This window comes from Onychostoma macrolepis, chromosome 25 (assembly GCF_012432095.1).
Source record: "Onychostoma macrolepis isolate SWU-2019 chromosome 25, ASM1243209v1, whole genome shotgun sequence".
Classification (NCBI taxonomy): Eukaryota; Metazoa; Chordata; class Actinopteri; order Cypriniformes; family Cyprinidae; genus Onychostoma; species Onychostoma macrolepis.
Window position 1 is genome coordinate 10,959,652 of NC_081179.1, and position 16,119 is coordinate 10,975,770.

The following is a 16,119-nucleotide window of genomic DNA, read 5'->3' on the forward strand; positions in this document are numbered from 1 at the left end:
GCTCTCCTTGCATTTGTTTCATCAACAAACACTGGCCTCAAGGGTGACAGCTGCAAGGCTCCATTCAACGGGACGGAATGGCAGAAATTTACTTTGAACATACCACAGGCGCAAAACACTTTCACCACACACATCTCCCCCACTCACAAACCTTAAACATAGAGCTAAATATAAGCTTGGAACGTGTACCTTATCATCAGCTTTAGCATCAGCAGGGAATATCATATGAAACTTCCTCTGGCTGACAGCCTTTGCATTTCTGTCAGAATAGCCAAGATTAGCCTGACTAATCATTCACTTGTTCACAAGTGAAAAACAAACTGAACATTAACATACTCGTTGCTCGGATTGTAATCAGTACATAGTACTGTCATATATGCCAGACAAAGTATTACATTATTATTTATTACTCATCTGGACATTTATTTGAATCTCAAGCACCTGCATTTTATCTTCTGAAATACTGTGTCTTGGTTCCTCATATAGACCCTTCTTTAAATTGAAAAGTAGGTCAGTAGCTTTTTTTTTTGTTGTTTGTTTGTTTTTTGTTTGTTTTTTTTACTGGCAAAGAGTAGGTCACAATTCAGGTCCTTTCACCACCTTTACCATTTATACAGAAGAACATTATTTCAAGCATGACACATAAAGTGTACAGCATGGAAGGTATGTGTATATATACAGTACACTGTTGGACATCGGTAGTGGACAAATTAAAAAATAAGAGACTGAATAGTGTTTTAAGAGAATTTATTTTCTAAAAGTCCAGAGTTAAACACTTGAACTAACAAGGGTTAGTTCAAATTCTGTCATTAATTACTCACCATCATGTCGTTCCAAACCCATAAGGCATTCGTTCATCTTTGGAACATAAATTAAGATATTTTTGATTAAATCTGAGAGCTCTCTGACCCTCCATAGACAGCAATGCAACTGAAACATTCAAGGCCCAGAAAGGTAATAAGGACATGTGTAAAAATAGTCCATGTGACATTAATTTAGAGCTACGTGGTATTGTCATGAACGCACATCAAAGACCGCTACAGAAGAAAATAAATTGAATAAAGTTATTTTTGTTTTCTTTGCGCACAAAGTATTCTCGTAGCTTCATAACATTAAGATAGTCCATGTGACATCAGTGGTTCAATTTTAACGATGTCCTTACTGCTTTTCTGGGCCTCGAATGTGGTAGTACCCTTGCTGTCTATGCAGGGTCAGAAAGTTCTCGGATTTCATAAAAAATATTCTAATTTGTGTTCTGAAGATGAACGAAGGTCTTATGGGTTTGGAACGACATGAGGGTGAGTAATTAATGACAGAATTTTCATTTTTGGGTGAAGTATCCCCAAAAGTGCACAAAGCCAAAAAAATAAATATGCCTATTCAGAGAACTCCGATTAATCTCAAGACCATCTATGTTTATGTGTAACTATGTTTCCAAATCTGATCAACATTTTTCCTTTTTTTTTTTTTTTCTGGCTTTCTTGTTTTTGCTCTCTCAGAGTGTGGTTAATCTAATTAGTGAACTACAGGAGCAGATGTGTAAATTCCAGGAGGAAATCAGCAATCGCATTCAGGAGCAGCGGGCCCTGGAGAGCCTGGGGGACAGTGGCACACGCGAGGCTCTCGACCAGAGCCCCGATGTGGGCCTTGGTGCCTCGGATGCTGAGGAATGCAGCTGCCGCTGTAGAAGCGGAGGAGAGAATGTAGGCAGATCCTCATTAAGTGGTGGACTTACTTCAAGACCCTGTTTTTATCTCCTTGCTTTACCCTAATACATAACCATTCCCCCATCTCACATTTGGACACTCCAACAGGAATTACTACTAACTGCCTCTTCCTACAGTGAATCCAATGTGTCTGCGGGCTCCACTGTGGGAATCTCATAGTTATTGGTGTTAGCAGTGTGTTCCGATGACAGAATGTCATGATTTATTTTGGGTGTAAACCTGCATGATGGAAGTTCACTAACGCTAACGGTTGCTGAGTAGATCCAGAGAGCTTCCAGAAGGGCTGTGGGCTTAGTGGTGACTCTATTAGATTCTTTCTCCTTGATCAATTCTGGCAGTTTTTGAGGACTCAAGGTATCTTACCTAGTTTAAGAAACTAAGGTTTTCCAGGAATCTCCAGAGCTTTCTTGTTTTAACTGCACGGTGTGTGGGTTTCATGGGTCAGTCCAAACCCTTTCTCCTGGAATCCTTTGTATTGATATGAAAGCCCTTAGTATGGAGCCCCTGAAGTGGAATTTGCAGAAAAAAAGCTCCTGGAACTTTCGAGTGCACACAAAAACATTTTTCCACATGCACAAGAAATTCTCAGGGTTTTATTTTTTTTCTGCAAAATCAATTTAGGAGCTCTGTACCTTGGAAAGAAGCATAGTTTTTCCAGGAGCCGTTGCCAGAATGGTTGGATATTTGCCACCGCAAGGTGGTTTGTAATTGTTGTTCCTTGTTTCTGCTTATTCATCAGGCTTTGCTACAAGAGCTTCACCTTCTCAAGAGCAAAGTTGAAGAACTTGAAGGGGAGAAATCGCAATATGAGAGGAAGCTCAAAGCCACTAAGGTAATGTATATTTAATCTGGAATCCTATTAGTCTTCATTCTAGTAATTGTTGCTTTTGTGGTTCTGTTTTGTTCCTTATTAATTTTAACTGCCCCATCAGCATTTACTAAGTCTCTTTATCCATATTGGCTTAACCCCAAATGCAAACTCTTGTCAATGCAACTTCTTGCTTTTATCCCGTAACTCTTCTGTACATACTAATTTGAGTTTTTATTCAATTGTTCATTGCACTCTCACAAACTCTTAAGCTCTCAGCATAATGAACGTCCCTCTTGCGTTCTCTTTTCCTCCAGCTTTCTATCACCTATTCCCTCCATGTCTGTTACCAGTCGCTCATGACCAAGCTTTCTACACTGAAGCTCACGGTCGAGCACACTCAGGTAGAACGACAGCATTGGGAGGAGCGCTGTCGGACAGCTCAGGTGCTTAACCCTGCTCCCCCTTCTTATCCCTTGTCATCCTCCCTGAGGAGTATGACACAAAGGAGAGGGCGATGATGGCCCTGTCCCAAAATGGCACCCTCAGTCCTTGCGGTTCTTGAGTCCATATGACATAATGTTGCTGGATAACTGACCACGTCCTTCAAGATCTATTGATGGCACATGCGGAATACGCTTTTGAATCATAAAATGGGACACCCTTTGGTCTTGTGGAAAAAATTAAAGACCACATGACCGCAAGTTTGCATCAAGAGTGCCATTTATGACAGGGTTGCGTTCATAATACTTCCACCTCTGCTCAAGACTTGGAGGTCTACGTTTTCCAAGCTTTGTCATAGTTTCTTGAAAATGTCCACTCCTTTGGTTGTTATGCCTCTCTGAGCTCCCAGTCCTTGTGCCTCTCCAATCCAGGCCACTATCTTGCAGAGTTTAACTACATCCCCAATCAAACAAACCTGAACCATCTAATCAAAGTTTTCAGGATCACTCAAAACTTTCAGGGAGGTGTATTGGAGCTAAACTTTGCAGGAAGGTGACCCTCCAAGAGCAAGATTAGACACCCGTTTTATGTAACAGGCACTCAGTCAGTTGTTGACAAGCTGCTGAATATTGTACAATAATCTTACAGCTTAAAGATCTCCAGTTTTTAGTGCTGACCTGTTTAGACAGCTTGTAATTGCTCTTGAAAGTTTGAGCCAATAATAGAGCTCCACATGGTTCAGTGGCAATATTTTAAACCACATTATGTGTTGAAGTGAGGTAGTGTAGTTAAACCGGACATGTGGATAGGCTGCTATAGATAATCTATCTCTGTTTGCCTTGTGCTCATTGACGAAATAAGCATGTGTATGTTTGTGAGTATTTGCGTGTTAGAATGGGTATGCATGACTTCATCCTCTGGCAGATTGTTACAGTAGGTTTGTCTGTCTTGGGAACAAGGGTTGAGTAGTTCAATATGGGGATATAAACAGATTCACACGCTATATCTGTACAGTACATTATTTACATTACATATGTCTTTTTGTTCTTCTATAGCCTGTTATGAAATGCTACAAATACATTTTCCCTAGTTTAGTCATGTTTGCCTGTTACTACCCACACAACCTTCTCTCTGTATGACTAAACAATGACAGATGGAGGAATGTTTATTTGTAGTGCCATTGGTGGCACCGAAATTACAGGAAGGTCGTGTGTGTTGCTATGTGCTAACATTTGAGCATTTACAAGGTCACGACACTGATGTAAGGAATCTGCTGCCAAAGAATTTTTAGCCAGTCTTGATGTTCTGATGGGTATAGCTGACGTAATCTCTTCAAGCTGATGTAAAGCGAGATCCAGAAATCTATCATATTGATATAGATAGAAAGCTACAATGTGGAAAGAGTTGTTGTGTTTTATTATTTAATTATTTAAAATAATTTTGTGCCTTTTTTTCAACCTTGTAGCCTGTTATAGTACCAGCATAGCTACTTGAATTGGTTTTCTGGAAAATCATGTCTTGAGCATGATGGTGGTGGGACAGTATATGAATGTTAGCAATATGCTACATATTAAACAAAAAGCTTACTTGTTTGTGGTAGTCCAATTTTTCTGTTTGCTGTTTTGTGACACTATAGTGTGTTTTTAAGTGAGGAAGTATCATTTGTCACCCCCAAAATGGTGAAGGTCATTTAACCTGTTTTTAACCCCATTGTGCCTGTCACTTTTGTGTTGACAATGTCAGATTCCCCCTGTTCTCCCAAAAAGCATTAATATGATAGTCCATTTTGAAGATTCACCGTAATGTTGTGTAAAATGTGGACCTCGTTGTCTTCTTTCTTATATGAAAATGTTAATAAAATTCTGGTTAAAGCTGAAGACATTTTACCGTTATCTGAAACATGCTAATCTGCTAACATGTTTTTTTTTTTTAGACTGAGATTGCCAAACTCCAGCAGCTGCTAGCTACAAAGGATGCTGAAATCGAGTGTCTACAGAATCAGCTTCTGTCCCGAGGAACCATCAACAATGACATCACAGAGAGAGGTACCTGTAAGAAGTTTAATCCTAATGGTTGCTGAAGTGAGGCCTTAGTGCAGAATAATTTAGCATTACATTAATAAAAAATGACACTTTTTCACTAATAAGGTACAAAATAGGAACTGAAAACCTTAAAAATTAAGTCATTTTAGTCATTAAGTCACTTGCAAATGGTTAACGCTTAACTTTCAGAAAATGTGGATTTCATTCTCTTGTTACCCCTAAGTTTGACACAGTTCAAAACCCTGATTACTTTGACTGTTGATTATTGTTATTCTAGCAGAAATATCAAAGTTAAATAGACAATATGTATATAATACTAAATCTGTGTGTGTGTACGGAAATAAGTAACAGGGTTGCATAAAAACATTGTTTAATATTTATTTCTTATTATAACATGGGTAACAAGGATGATTGATCTAACATGCTAGATTAATTTTACATTAGATGATAATTTATCTAACGTATCTATCAGGTTTCACAGATTTATGCCTCTGCTGCTTTTAAAAGTGTAATCTGACACCAATGTGTACTCTGTTTGTGGAAAGTACCAAAAACTAGCTGCATGGGAGTGACGATGTGTGTTGGAAACTGTTCATGTAAGTGTTGAAATTACTAACATATGGATCTTTTTGGTAATCACTATGGCCTCTGCTGTTCACCACTCCCTGTTGTAGAGGAAGTGTATAAGAGAAAGCTGAGAGACAAACGTAAGCACACATTTCAAAGTCTCAGATCCTCCCATGCTGTCCCCCAGCTTGATTCAGCTGCCCCTTAGCGTCTTTCTCTGTCATTCTGACTAATGTACACTGGCATGCTGTCAAGCTTGTCGCACCAATCCCCTCAATGGCTACCTGTGTGTGTGTGTGTGTGTGTGTGTGGAAGGGGTGTTAAGTGGCTGATTCATGCTTGTCACACCCCGCAGCCACTCATTGCTTTCCCATGGGTCTGTCAGCTAAAACTCATTAATACAGGACCAGGGCCAGCTCAAAGAAAGAAAAAGAAGAGATGAATCAACTACTCATAGCTGCTATGTTTTGTATGTTGCTGAACTTCATTGTAGCACATTGTAGCAGTTAATCTCATAATTTGAGCATTACTAACAGCCCAATAGTGGGTGTGTTTTATTGCCTGTGAAGTGTTATTCAAAGCCATCACAGTGTGTGAAAAGACTTTGATTATAAGTATAATCCTTTTTATATGTGATGTTAAATAGTACATAATTTTAAAAAAAATCATAAAGTATGCAGTAAAATATATGAAAATACATAAATGGCCTTGGCTTCATAATATGGAAAAATTTAAAATGTGAAATAATATATTAATAAAAATGTAGAAAGTATATTAAAGTACAGTGGTGCCATTATAAGTCATAGTTGACTTTGATTTTATTTGTAATTTATTCCTATATATTCTGTTGAATATATTACATAATAATTACAAATATTATTAAATTGACCCATTGTATTTTAAATTCATTGTAATGAAAATTATAATCACTAAAATGTTATATTAATTTACTAATGAATACGTTAATGTTTTTTTAATAATAATAAAAATAAAAAGAGTGTGAAGGAAGGTTTCTCTGCTGGAAATAGTACTTCTAAGGAGGTCAAGCTGGATTTTCAAACATGGTAGCTGGTTCGCTTAATTTAGCTCTAACCAGAGGTTTTTGACTATAATGTCAGTTACACAGACAATTTTTCTGAGCATGACATTCTACTATAAGACTTGGAGTAATTCACTGCTTGGCAAAAAGCATGTACACAAGCATGTACACACTTCGAGAGAATGTTGTTTTAAAGAGTGTTTCACCTGTCAACTACTGTATTTCTCCTGGCAAACCTTCAGAAAGACCACCACATCTTTCTGAGCTTTTCTGGAGGGCTGGTTTACCTCAACATCATCTATTTGTGTGTTTTGTAAATCGAGTGTGTCACTACAATGCAGTGTTGGGGAGTGACTAACTAAATGTAACAGCATTTTATTTAGCTTGAATGTAGTTTGGAAAAAAACAAAACTTCATTTTAGGGAATCTTGATGTAGTTTAACATCGAAATGTAATGCTACTTATAGTTTAAAGTAGCTTCCCCAACACTGCCATAATGATATAATGGTGCATATTAAGTTTTGTTTGCTCTTTCTGTTCCAGATCAAGAGCTTCAGAGGTTAAAAACTGGAATGGAGACCCTAATAGCTGCCAATAATCAAAAGGTAAGTAAACATCTGTGCGCTTTGCATTTGTTAACAGGTCTAAAATCTGCAGGAAGCAGCATGCGTGTTATAACAGGTAGAGGGGTTTGCTTATGGACTAAACATCAACTCTATTTTGTTTCTGAAGGATCGACACATAGAGGAACTCAACCTTCTGTTGGGACAGTACAGAAAATTGAAGGATGGCTTGGCCCTTTCTCAAGGTACCATTGACGAAATCTTAATTTTACTGCTTTAATGTTTTAGTCACGGTTACTAGATGAATTTAACACTGAATCTCTCTCTCTTTAGTGGCCAACGATACGTTACAGTCTGGCAGCAGTGAAGAAGATCTTAGTGGCAATCGAAAAATAAGAGCCTTGACGCATAAAGCATACTCTGACATTGTCAGATCAGAGCTACAGGTACCGTTCAAGGTTTTAAATGGGTCATATCACAGAAAAACTGCATGATCTTGCTTTTTTGAGTTCTGCTTACATTCCCTTTCTAGTACAACCAGACCATTAATGGAAAAATGGGTCATTCAGAAATCATCACAATGTCACAACCATAAGCACATCAACATATGACTGCTCATGTTTTCAAATCCACTAAGTGGGTAGTTTTACATGAAGCAGTTAGCCAGTTATAATTTAGATACAGAAGTTTTATGCACTTTTTTTTATTTAGACGGTTGGGGTTAAAAATACAGAAAATTGTGAAATAATGTTCCATTTTAAAATAACAGTTTTCTGTTGGAATATATTTTAAAATGTAATTTATTCCTGTGATGGCAAAGCTGAATTTACTGCAGTCTTCAGTGTCACAGAAGTCATTCTAATATACTGATTTGCTGCTCAAGAAACATTTCTTACTTGAAAATTTGAAAAAAGCTGTGCTGCTTAATATTTTTTGTGGAAACTATAATACATTTTTCCAAGCATCTTTGATGAAAGTTTAAAATAATTTATTTGAAATCTTCTGTAACATTTTAAATGTTTTTACTGTCACTTTTGATCAATTTAATGCATACTTGTTGAATAAAAGAACTTAATTTCTTTCAAAAACAACAATCACAAAACAGTGGTGTACAGTATTTGAGACAATGTGGAAAACATTGTGAAAAATTATAAGTGGAATTCAGGAGAAAACCTAAAACACAAAGGCGTAGATTATGGTCCATTTGTCTCCATATTTCCATTCATCTTTGGTTCGGTTTTATGTTAAGTTCCATTTATTTTACTCTCCACAGATGTCTTCCCGAGGCCCGTCGCCACTCCTGGTCTCTCCTCCATGTTTACAGAGAGAACTGGACTCCAGGTGAGCGAGAGTTTGTATTACTAACAGTACACTGATGATAGCAGAGTCTCAGTGGGCCGCTGTTCTTAAAGGCAATAGGGATCAGGAGGCCTCTATGGGAGAAGGACCATTTTGCTGCAAACTCGCTGTCCCAATCGTTCACCCAAGCTAATGTGATTTTGTCAACTCTATCTCTTTTCCTTGCACTCCGTCCCATTCTATCCTTCTCTGGCCCAGCTGTCACAGTATACAGCCCTCCATGGAGACCTCGATGGTATCCATTGGCGACTTGGGCTTTTACAGCAGACAATGGCAAGTGGAGTGTGTGTGTGTTTGTGCTTGTTTAAAAAAAGGCTTTCTAAAGTAGCAGTGGCCTTGTTCTTGTAATGTTTTAGCCACACACACCACACACGCTGTTACTAATCGGTCTAGTTATAGCTGGAGTATTTCCTGTGATATCTCTAAGTTTTCAATATTCTTTGGGTGCATGTTAAATTAGGACATTATGCAGAGATAGCAGAAATAATCATTTTTGCAGTATTTGTGCAACTAGAAAATCATGTTGCAATTTTTTTTTTTTTTAGGCACAGCGGAAGAGAAAAAATAAATGGTTAAAAAATAAAATTGAAAAATGTGTGTTAATGGTGCAAAAGCTTTGTAAAGTGTAAATGTAATTATTTTTTTTGTTTTTTTTCATGTTTTCTCTTTCAAATTAATAATGCTGTCTTGCCTTGATTACATTTCGTTATTTTATTTATTGGCAAAAATTAAAATAAAATTTGACAGGATGTTGTTATTCTTGAACATTTAAAGTGAATAAATTCATTCTAATTTTGTCGCTTAATTTGCATTTGAAATCAAATAGCAAACCAGTTTTCATTTTAATCTTTATCATTTTATTTTTAAAATTGGGTTGACTACATAATATGAATGTTTTTGGTGTCTGATCTTCTAATTTCAGTCATCTTTTGTTTTTGTTTTACCATGTGAATGTGTTTCCAGCTTACATTTGTTAGTAACCTGAACCAACAAGATGCTCTTATTCTGCAATAATGTACGCAAAGCTTGTGTAATATAAATGTGCATGGTTTTATTTTCAGGTCAATGCCACGGATGCTGTCCACCAGCTTGGAAGAACTCCAGAGTGGAAGCTTACAGATGGTACAAAAACCTGAATCATTTTGTATAAATATGACTCTTTTGCTTCTTGTGCCCAACTAACTCATATCATTAACAAAATGCTTTTAGTCTGAATGTCTCAACTCAACTCAGATCTCTTTGTTGCTTGATTAACATGAACGTTTTGTGATTTTGTGTTTCAACTAACAATGTGACTCCTCTAACTGAGTGTATGTTTGTGTTTTGACTTGTTTTTTCTTAAGCATGTAGTGGGCCAACCAGTAGAGGCTGTTTTAGAGGTACTATTAGCTAACATAAACCAATAAACTAAAGCAAACACAACACCAGAAGCACAACAATAGCCTTTGCTGTATGCACATGCATTAGTTAACACAATGTATGCATATCTTTTTGTTTGCCTGGCTTATTTTAACAAAAATGCTTAGACCTAACAAAGATGCTTAGACCTTAAATTCTTGTTGTTCTAATAAAATGTGTATTTATTTATTTATTTATTTATGTTTAATTAAATTCTAAAGCGGTTTGTAATAATGCATTTTTAATAGAATTTATAGCAATATAAAAATCTCAACATAAATATTTAATCACTAAGATAAATGCATTTCTTCCACAGAACCGATATAATCCTGAAAATAACAAATACCAGACGCTTCCAGGCAAGTTTAGCCGTCCAGAGCAGAACGGAGTGAGACTGCAGCCGTCTTCTCCACTGCAGCTGTCACCTGATGAAAGTGAAGACAGCGAATTCAACCTGAGTAAGCAATTTTCTCACAGCACTCAGTTCTTTGTGTTGAAATCATTTGTTATGTGGGCTGTGTCTGAAAACAAATTTAAGTGAGCCTTTGAGGGAACCATGCATTTAGTGTGTGCAATGTTTGTTTATTGTTATAAATTTAAGTAATAGTTAACCCAAAAACTCTCATTTTGATGGCACCCATTCATTGCAGAGGAGCAAGTCACAAAATGCTAAATTTGTTCAAATCTGATGAAGAAACACCAAAACAAACAAATAAAAAATAAAATAATAATTTTGTTAGGTAAAAATAATTAATATCATATAATATAATTAGTGCTGTCAAGCGATTAATCACATCCAAACTAAAAGTTTTTGTTTACATAATATAAGTGTGTGTGTGTATATATATATATATATATACATATATACATACACACACACACACACACACACAGTATATATTTTGAAAGTATTTGCATGTATTTATTTACATTCATATTTATACATTATATTTAATATATAAATGTAAAATTTTTCTTAAATACATTCACGCATGTGTGTTTTATATATGCATTATAAATATACACAGTACACACATTATATAAACAAACTTTTATTTTGGATGCGATTAATCGTTTGAGAGCACTAAATATAATAATATAATATTAAATATTAAAATATAAATAAAAATGAAAATATGGACATTTCTGAATAAATGTACTTTTTAGTATGTTTCTGTATACTGCCTGGATTTTCTAGCTATCAGACACAGCCATAATCTTTATCATATGACTTTTGACGTTATTAATACTGTATAACCTTAGCTGGTGTGATTGTGCTTGTTTGCTCTTCTATTTTCTGAAAACTTTTGTCCTCTAAGCTTTTTGACCATAACAGCTTTTTAACCATCTTATTCTGCTTTTTTAACATTATGGTGTCTTTGCATGGGCTTTTGTGTATCTTCTCTTTACTCTTTCTCTCTGACTAATCCATCTCTTGGGCTGTGTGACTGTCTCCGCATGTGTTTCCCCTCTCTCGCTCGGTGCGAAGATCGCTGCCGAAGCGCCAGCGCTCCAGCTTTAGGTATTGTCCTCTCAATCTCACGTTAGCATGCGACCACAGAGCACACGCTTGCTGTGTCATATTGGATTTAACCTAAGCTCTCCTTTCCTGATTCTTTAAAGCTGAAGCAGAGGATTTTTATTTTTCTTCTTCCTCTCTCCTCTCCTCTCAGAGATTAGACTTAGTTTATACTGTATGAGCGTTGCTGCTTTGCTTTGAGTTTAAACTTGATGTGATGCAAATATAATGTACTGTATATGGAAAAAAAGGAATAAGGAGAATTTGGAATTTGGGTTTCATATAGGCTACAGAAGTTTGATGCTAAAAACTAGAAACGTTTACAAGTGTTTGCCCTGCTTTCCTAAGAAATGTATTTTGAATATTTTACTTTTTACTAAGTATATATAAAAAGTATAAAGTACTAAGTATAGTTCAAATCTGTTAACATTTACTGACATTTCACTCGAGACTTACTGATATAATAATTAAACTTTATTTGGAGTACTACCAGTGTTGCCAAGTCCGCGGTTTTCCTGCGGAATTGGGCTACTTCAACACTGTTGCCGTGGGTTGTTTTTCATGTCCGCGGGTTTAAGCAACTCTAATAAAATTATATTTAGACCCTAAAAAAAACGATTTTTACCTGGGGACCCCCCTCGAACTGCGATTGGGCTAGTTTTGAGTAGCAATTGGGTGGGTTTTGTTTTGAAAACCTGGCAACCTTGAGTACTACTTCTGCACAATGCACATTTCTTAATAAGAAGCCTAAAATGTGTTTAATTCTCACTATTGATTAGGATTGTGTGATCTTTAAATAATATTGGTCTTCAAATGCAAGATATTTAAAGTGTACCAGAAGTAGCCTATACTTGCAATAGTTCCACTTTAGCACAATCATATATACTTCAGTATATCTTTAGTTGGACTTCAGCACTACTTCCGCACAATTAAAGCGCAATAAGTACAAAATTAGTTGTTCCAATTTAGCAGATTTTAAGTTTAACAGTTTAGTATACCAAAAAAAAATTGCAGGGTATTTAATTAAGCACATAATACGTAAATGTATTTGTAGTATACTTGCAGCATAAATGTATTTCAAATACATTTTAGTATATGTATTTTTCACTAGGGTTGGTTTGCTTATTTACTTAACCATTCCCATGGAGGCAGTTTATAAACTTGAAAGTCATACATTTTTACATAGTGAAGAAAAAAAAAGAAAAAAAAAAAAATATATATATATATATATGTGTATGAATGAATGAATATTTATTTGAATAATGCATTTTTTCTACATATAGTAAAATTTACTTACAAAATTATTGATGCTATACATAGACTCAGCCTTGATGGATTCATTAATTGACAATCATAAGAAAAATTCTTATTCAAACTTAAAGAGCTGATGTAATTATATATTTTTAAAACGTTGTAAGGACATGTTAAATTATTATTTTTTTTTTCTTTATTTTTTTGTTACTGTTGTTATTATTGTTATATTATATCCATAGAAATAAAAATTAAAATCAGCTCTGCAGCATTGTGACATAAGTCTTGGCTTTCTTTTCCTCTGCTCTCTTGCATGGCTAATATTTGGAGCAGGGCCACGGGGAAAGCATGATCAGTTTGCGCTTGGTGGGTAAAGCTAGAATAATGTGTATTCAGTCCAATATTGAACTTACTCAGTTGTGTTTCTATGTTTTTATAAGTAGATTACTTCCTATTCACAGGAAAGGCGGAGAAGACAGATGACTCGACCCTGTCTGACCTTTCGCCCATGTCGTCTGGAGTAGAATCAGGTCAGCAGTCTCCAGTTTCACCAGAGCACAAGAAGAACCAGAAAGGCATTCGAAAACTGTGGGGAAAGTGAGTATTTGAGTTTTTTTTATTAGCAGCTTTCAAAAAACCATTGTTTTATAATATGATTTATTTTTAAATGATGTTGTGTGAAGTACTTATGGAAATTAGTGTAGGTGTATTTTCATTTTATCCTTCAGGATATGATTGTATCATGATGACCTGTGATATTATTGGCTACTATTCGGTTTTTACAACTATTTTTGGTCTGGTTCACAGGATCAGGAGAACACAGTCAGGCAGTCTTCCTGCAGACACTTCTGATTCTGACTTTAAGCGAGGGGGTTTCAGGGCCACGGCCGGCCCTCGACTCACCTGCCTGGGCACCGGTGCCTCTGCACGGTATCTCAGCACCTACAATGAGATTTACTAGACTGAAGCAAGCACCTTTACTCCTGTTTCTAATATACTACATTTGTGTTCTGCAGTGACATGAACACCCCCTTCTCGAAATGGTCATGTGAACAGGTGTGTGCATGGATGGAGGAGTTTGGTCTGGGTCAGTACGTGAATATGGCCAGACAGTGGGTCAATAGCGGTCAGACTCTACTCTCTGCCTCCTCGCAGGACTTCGAGAAGGTGAGAGATACTTTTGACACAAGTAACAAATTCAGACCTGTGGCTTACATCAACAGCGTCCAGGTTTTAACAATCTGATTTCCTCATTCAACACCTGGCGGTCCATGTGAAATGATTTGGCTATGCCTCTCGCTTCAGGTTGTTGTGGTGCCAATCACTTCCTGGTTTAGTTCATCCTGCCAGGGTGGCTTTAACCTCTGTTCCACATCAGTAATGCTGTGCGACTTACTAATTTGTTCTGCCATCAAACCCACTCAATTAAATGTTTGGATTTGCTTTTCAATGAATCCGAACGGTTATAGCATTTACGTGAGGCTTTATGCTTCTTTAATTGAACATTACTAAATATTTGTTTTCAGTTCTTGACATTGGATAATTACTAAAGAACCAATATGCTGTTGCAACCATCTTGATTTCTAAATTGTTTTTCTTTCCCCCCCCACATGTAGGAGCTGGGAATTAAACATCCGCTACACAGGAAGAAGCTCCAGCTGGCTCTGCGCTCAATCAGCACCAAAATCACAGAGAAATCCTCTGAACTGGACCACATCTGGGTCACACGTATGTACCATAAACCAAACTTACGAGAAAAATGCAGACAATTTTCATCATTCTGCATATAAATAATAATTAATAAATAATACTTTATTCACAGTTCACAAGACTAGTACTGTAAAAAAAAAAAAAAACAATTCATTACTTATCAGTATATTAATTCAAATATAAAAATGTCAACAAATGTCGCCTTTAAAATCGAAAAATACTTAGAATTAATAATTTTTCTTTTTTTTTTTAAATGCAACATTTAAATAGTTGCTCTTTTATTAACTACATTTTAAAACATGAATGTGTAAATGTGTATTTAATTGTACACTTAAACTTATTTGCATTTTTTTTAATGAATTAATAAATTGATAATTAATTTACTTTAAGTGACACTCCTAGTTCTCCATAAATACACATATGTATTCTAGATAATGTAAATAAGAAATTACTCGCTGTATACAGAAACTGTTATTTCTACACAGGGTGGCTGGATGATATTGGTTTACCGCAGTATAAAGACCAGTTTAGTGAAGGACGTGTGGACGGTAGAATGCTGCAGTACTTGACAGTGGTAAACATCTTCGTTAACTTCCTACGCTCTAAAAAATGCTGAGTTAAATACAACCCAGCGCTGGGTAAAATATGGACGAACCCAGCGATTGGGTTGTTTAGACTCAGCGGTTGGGTTACTGCCCAGAAGGTTGGGTTAAACATTTAACCCGACTGTTGGTTGAAAACAACCCAGCATGTGTTCTGTCCAATATTTACCCAGCACTGGGTTGTATTTAACCCAGCATTTTTTAGAGTGATATAGTGCCTTGCCAATCAGATTAGAGGGCTGGAAGTAACCATTACATCATATGTGATCAATACTGGTATTTTGGTCTTATTTTTCAGAATGATCTTCTGTTCCTGAAAGTCACCAGTCAGCTGCATCATCTCAGCATCAAGTGTGCCATCCACGTCCTACATGTAAACAAGTTCAACCCCAACTGCCTCAAACGAAGACCTGGAGATGAGGTGTGGATTAAATAAATAGAAACAAAAAGATCTACTTGATCTATTTCAACACTTCCAGAACTGATAATGCTCATGATTTATATGTAAATTCGTGTTGTTTTGGCAGAATCAGATGTCACCTTCTGAGGTTGTTCAGTGGTCCAATCACCGTGTGATGGAGTGGCTCAGATCGGTTGACCTGGCAGAATACGCTCCCAACCTGAGAGGCAGCGGAGTGCATGGAGGACTCATAGTGAGTAACTCAAATCAAACTTTGTCTCCTAAATGGCCGCTTTTCACTTGGGATCAGAGGTGGGTAGTAACGAGTTACATTTACTTCGTTACATTTACTTGAGTACATTTTTTGAGTAACTAATACTTTTAGAGTATATTTAAAAATGGGTACTTTTACTCTTACTCAAGTACATTTTAGTGAAAAAACGGTACTTTTACTTCGTTACAGTGGGCGACGCTCCTCTCGTTACGTTATCTTAATGCAATACAAGTTAAAAATCCTTCAATTTATTCCAAACGCGCCGTCTACTTTTTTTCTGGGCAAGGAGCGGTGCCCGTTCGCGAATGATTCATTCTTTTGAGTCAATTCTGTTCGAAGGCGTGATCAAACCAGTTGGCAAACCAGTGAGTCAGTTCGCGAATCGGTTTGAATGATTAGTTCAGTTCCCTGCTGCA

The 16,119-nt window shown here is 36.4% G+C and overlaps 1 protein-coding gene across 14 annotated transcripts in view; it reads left to right on the forward strand.

Moving 5' to 3' along the window:
* ppfibp2b (PPFIA binding protein 2b) overlaps positions 1-16,119 on the forward strand; it is a 54,024-nt gene that overhangs the window by 34,161 nt on the left and 3,744 nt on the right. For 4 of the 14 annotated variants that reach the window (XM_058766895.1, XM_058766905.1, XM_058766906.1 and 1 more), the window contains 21 exons: positions 1,500-1,703; positions 2,467-2,559; positions 4,913-5,024; positions 5,696-5,728; positions 7,171-7,232; positions 7,360-7,435; positions 7,524-7,636; positions 8,464-8,531; positions 8,748-8,822; positions 9,611-9,671; positions 9,893-9,928; positions 10,264-10,405; positions 11,437-11,469; positions 13,051-13,083; positions 13,179-13,314; positions 13,525-13,647; positions 13,734-13,884; positions 14,334-14,445; positions 14,913-15,001; positions 15,328-15,450; positions 15,557-15,682. In XM_058766895.1, the coding sequence (XP_058622878.1) occupies positions 1,500-1,703; positions 2,467-2,559; positions 4,913-5,024; positions 5,696-5,728; positions 7,171-7,232; positions 7,360-7,435; positions 7,524-7,636; positions 8,464-8,531; positions 8,748-8,822; positions 9,611-9,671; positions 9,893-9,928; positions 10,264-10,405; positions 11,437-11,469; positions 13,051-13,083; positions 13,179-13,314; positions 13,525-13,647; positions 13,734-13,884; positions 14,334-14,445; positions 14,913-15,001; positions 15,328-15,450; positions 15,557-15,682 (2,001 nt within the window). Of the gene's footprint in view, positions 1-1,499; positions 1,704-2,466; positions 2,560-4,912; positions 5,025-5,695; positions 5,729-7,170; positions 7,233-7,359; positions 7,436-7,523; positions 7,637-8,463; positions 8,532-8,747; positions 8,823-9,610; positions 9,672-9,892; positions 9,929-10,263; positions 10,406-11,436; positions 11,470-13,050; positions 13,084-13,160; positions 13,315-13,524; positions 13,648-13,733; positions 13,885-14,333; positions 14,446-14,912; positions 15,002-15,327; positions 15,451-15,556; positions 15,683-16,119 lie in introns of all 14 variants that reach the window. The other 10 variants (XM_058766898.1, XM_058766904.1, XM_058766897.1 and 7 more) reach the window with 10 other exon arrangements.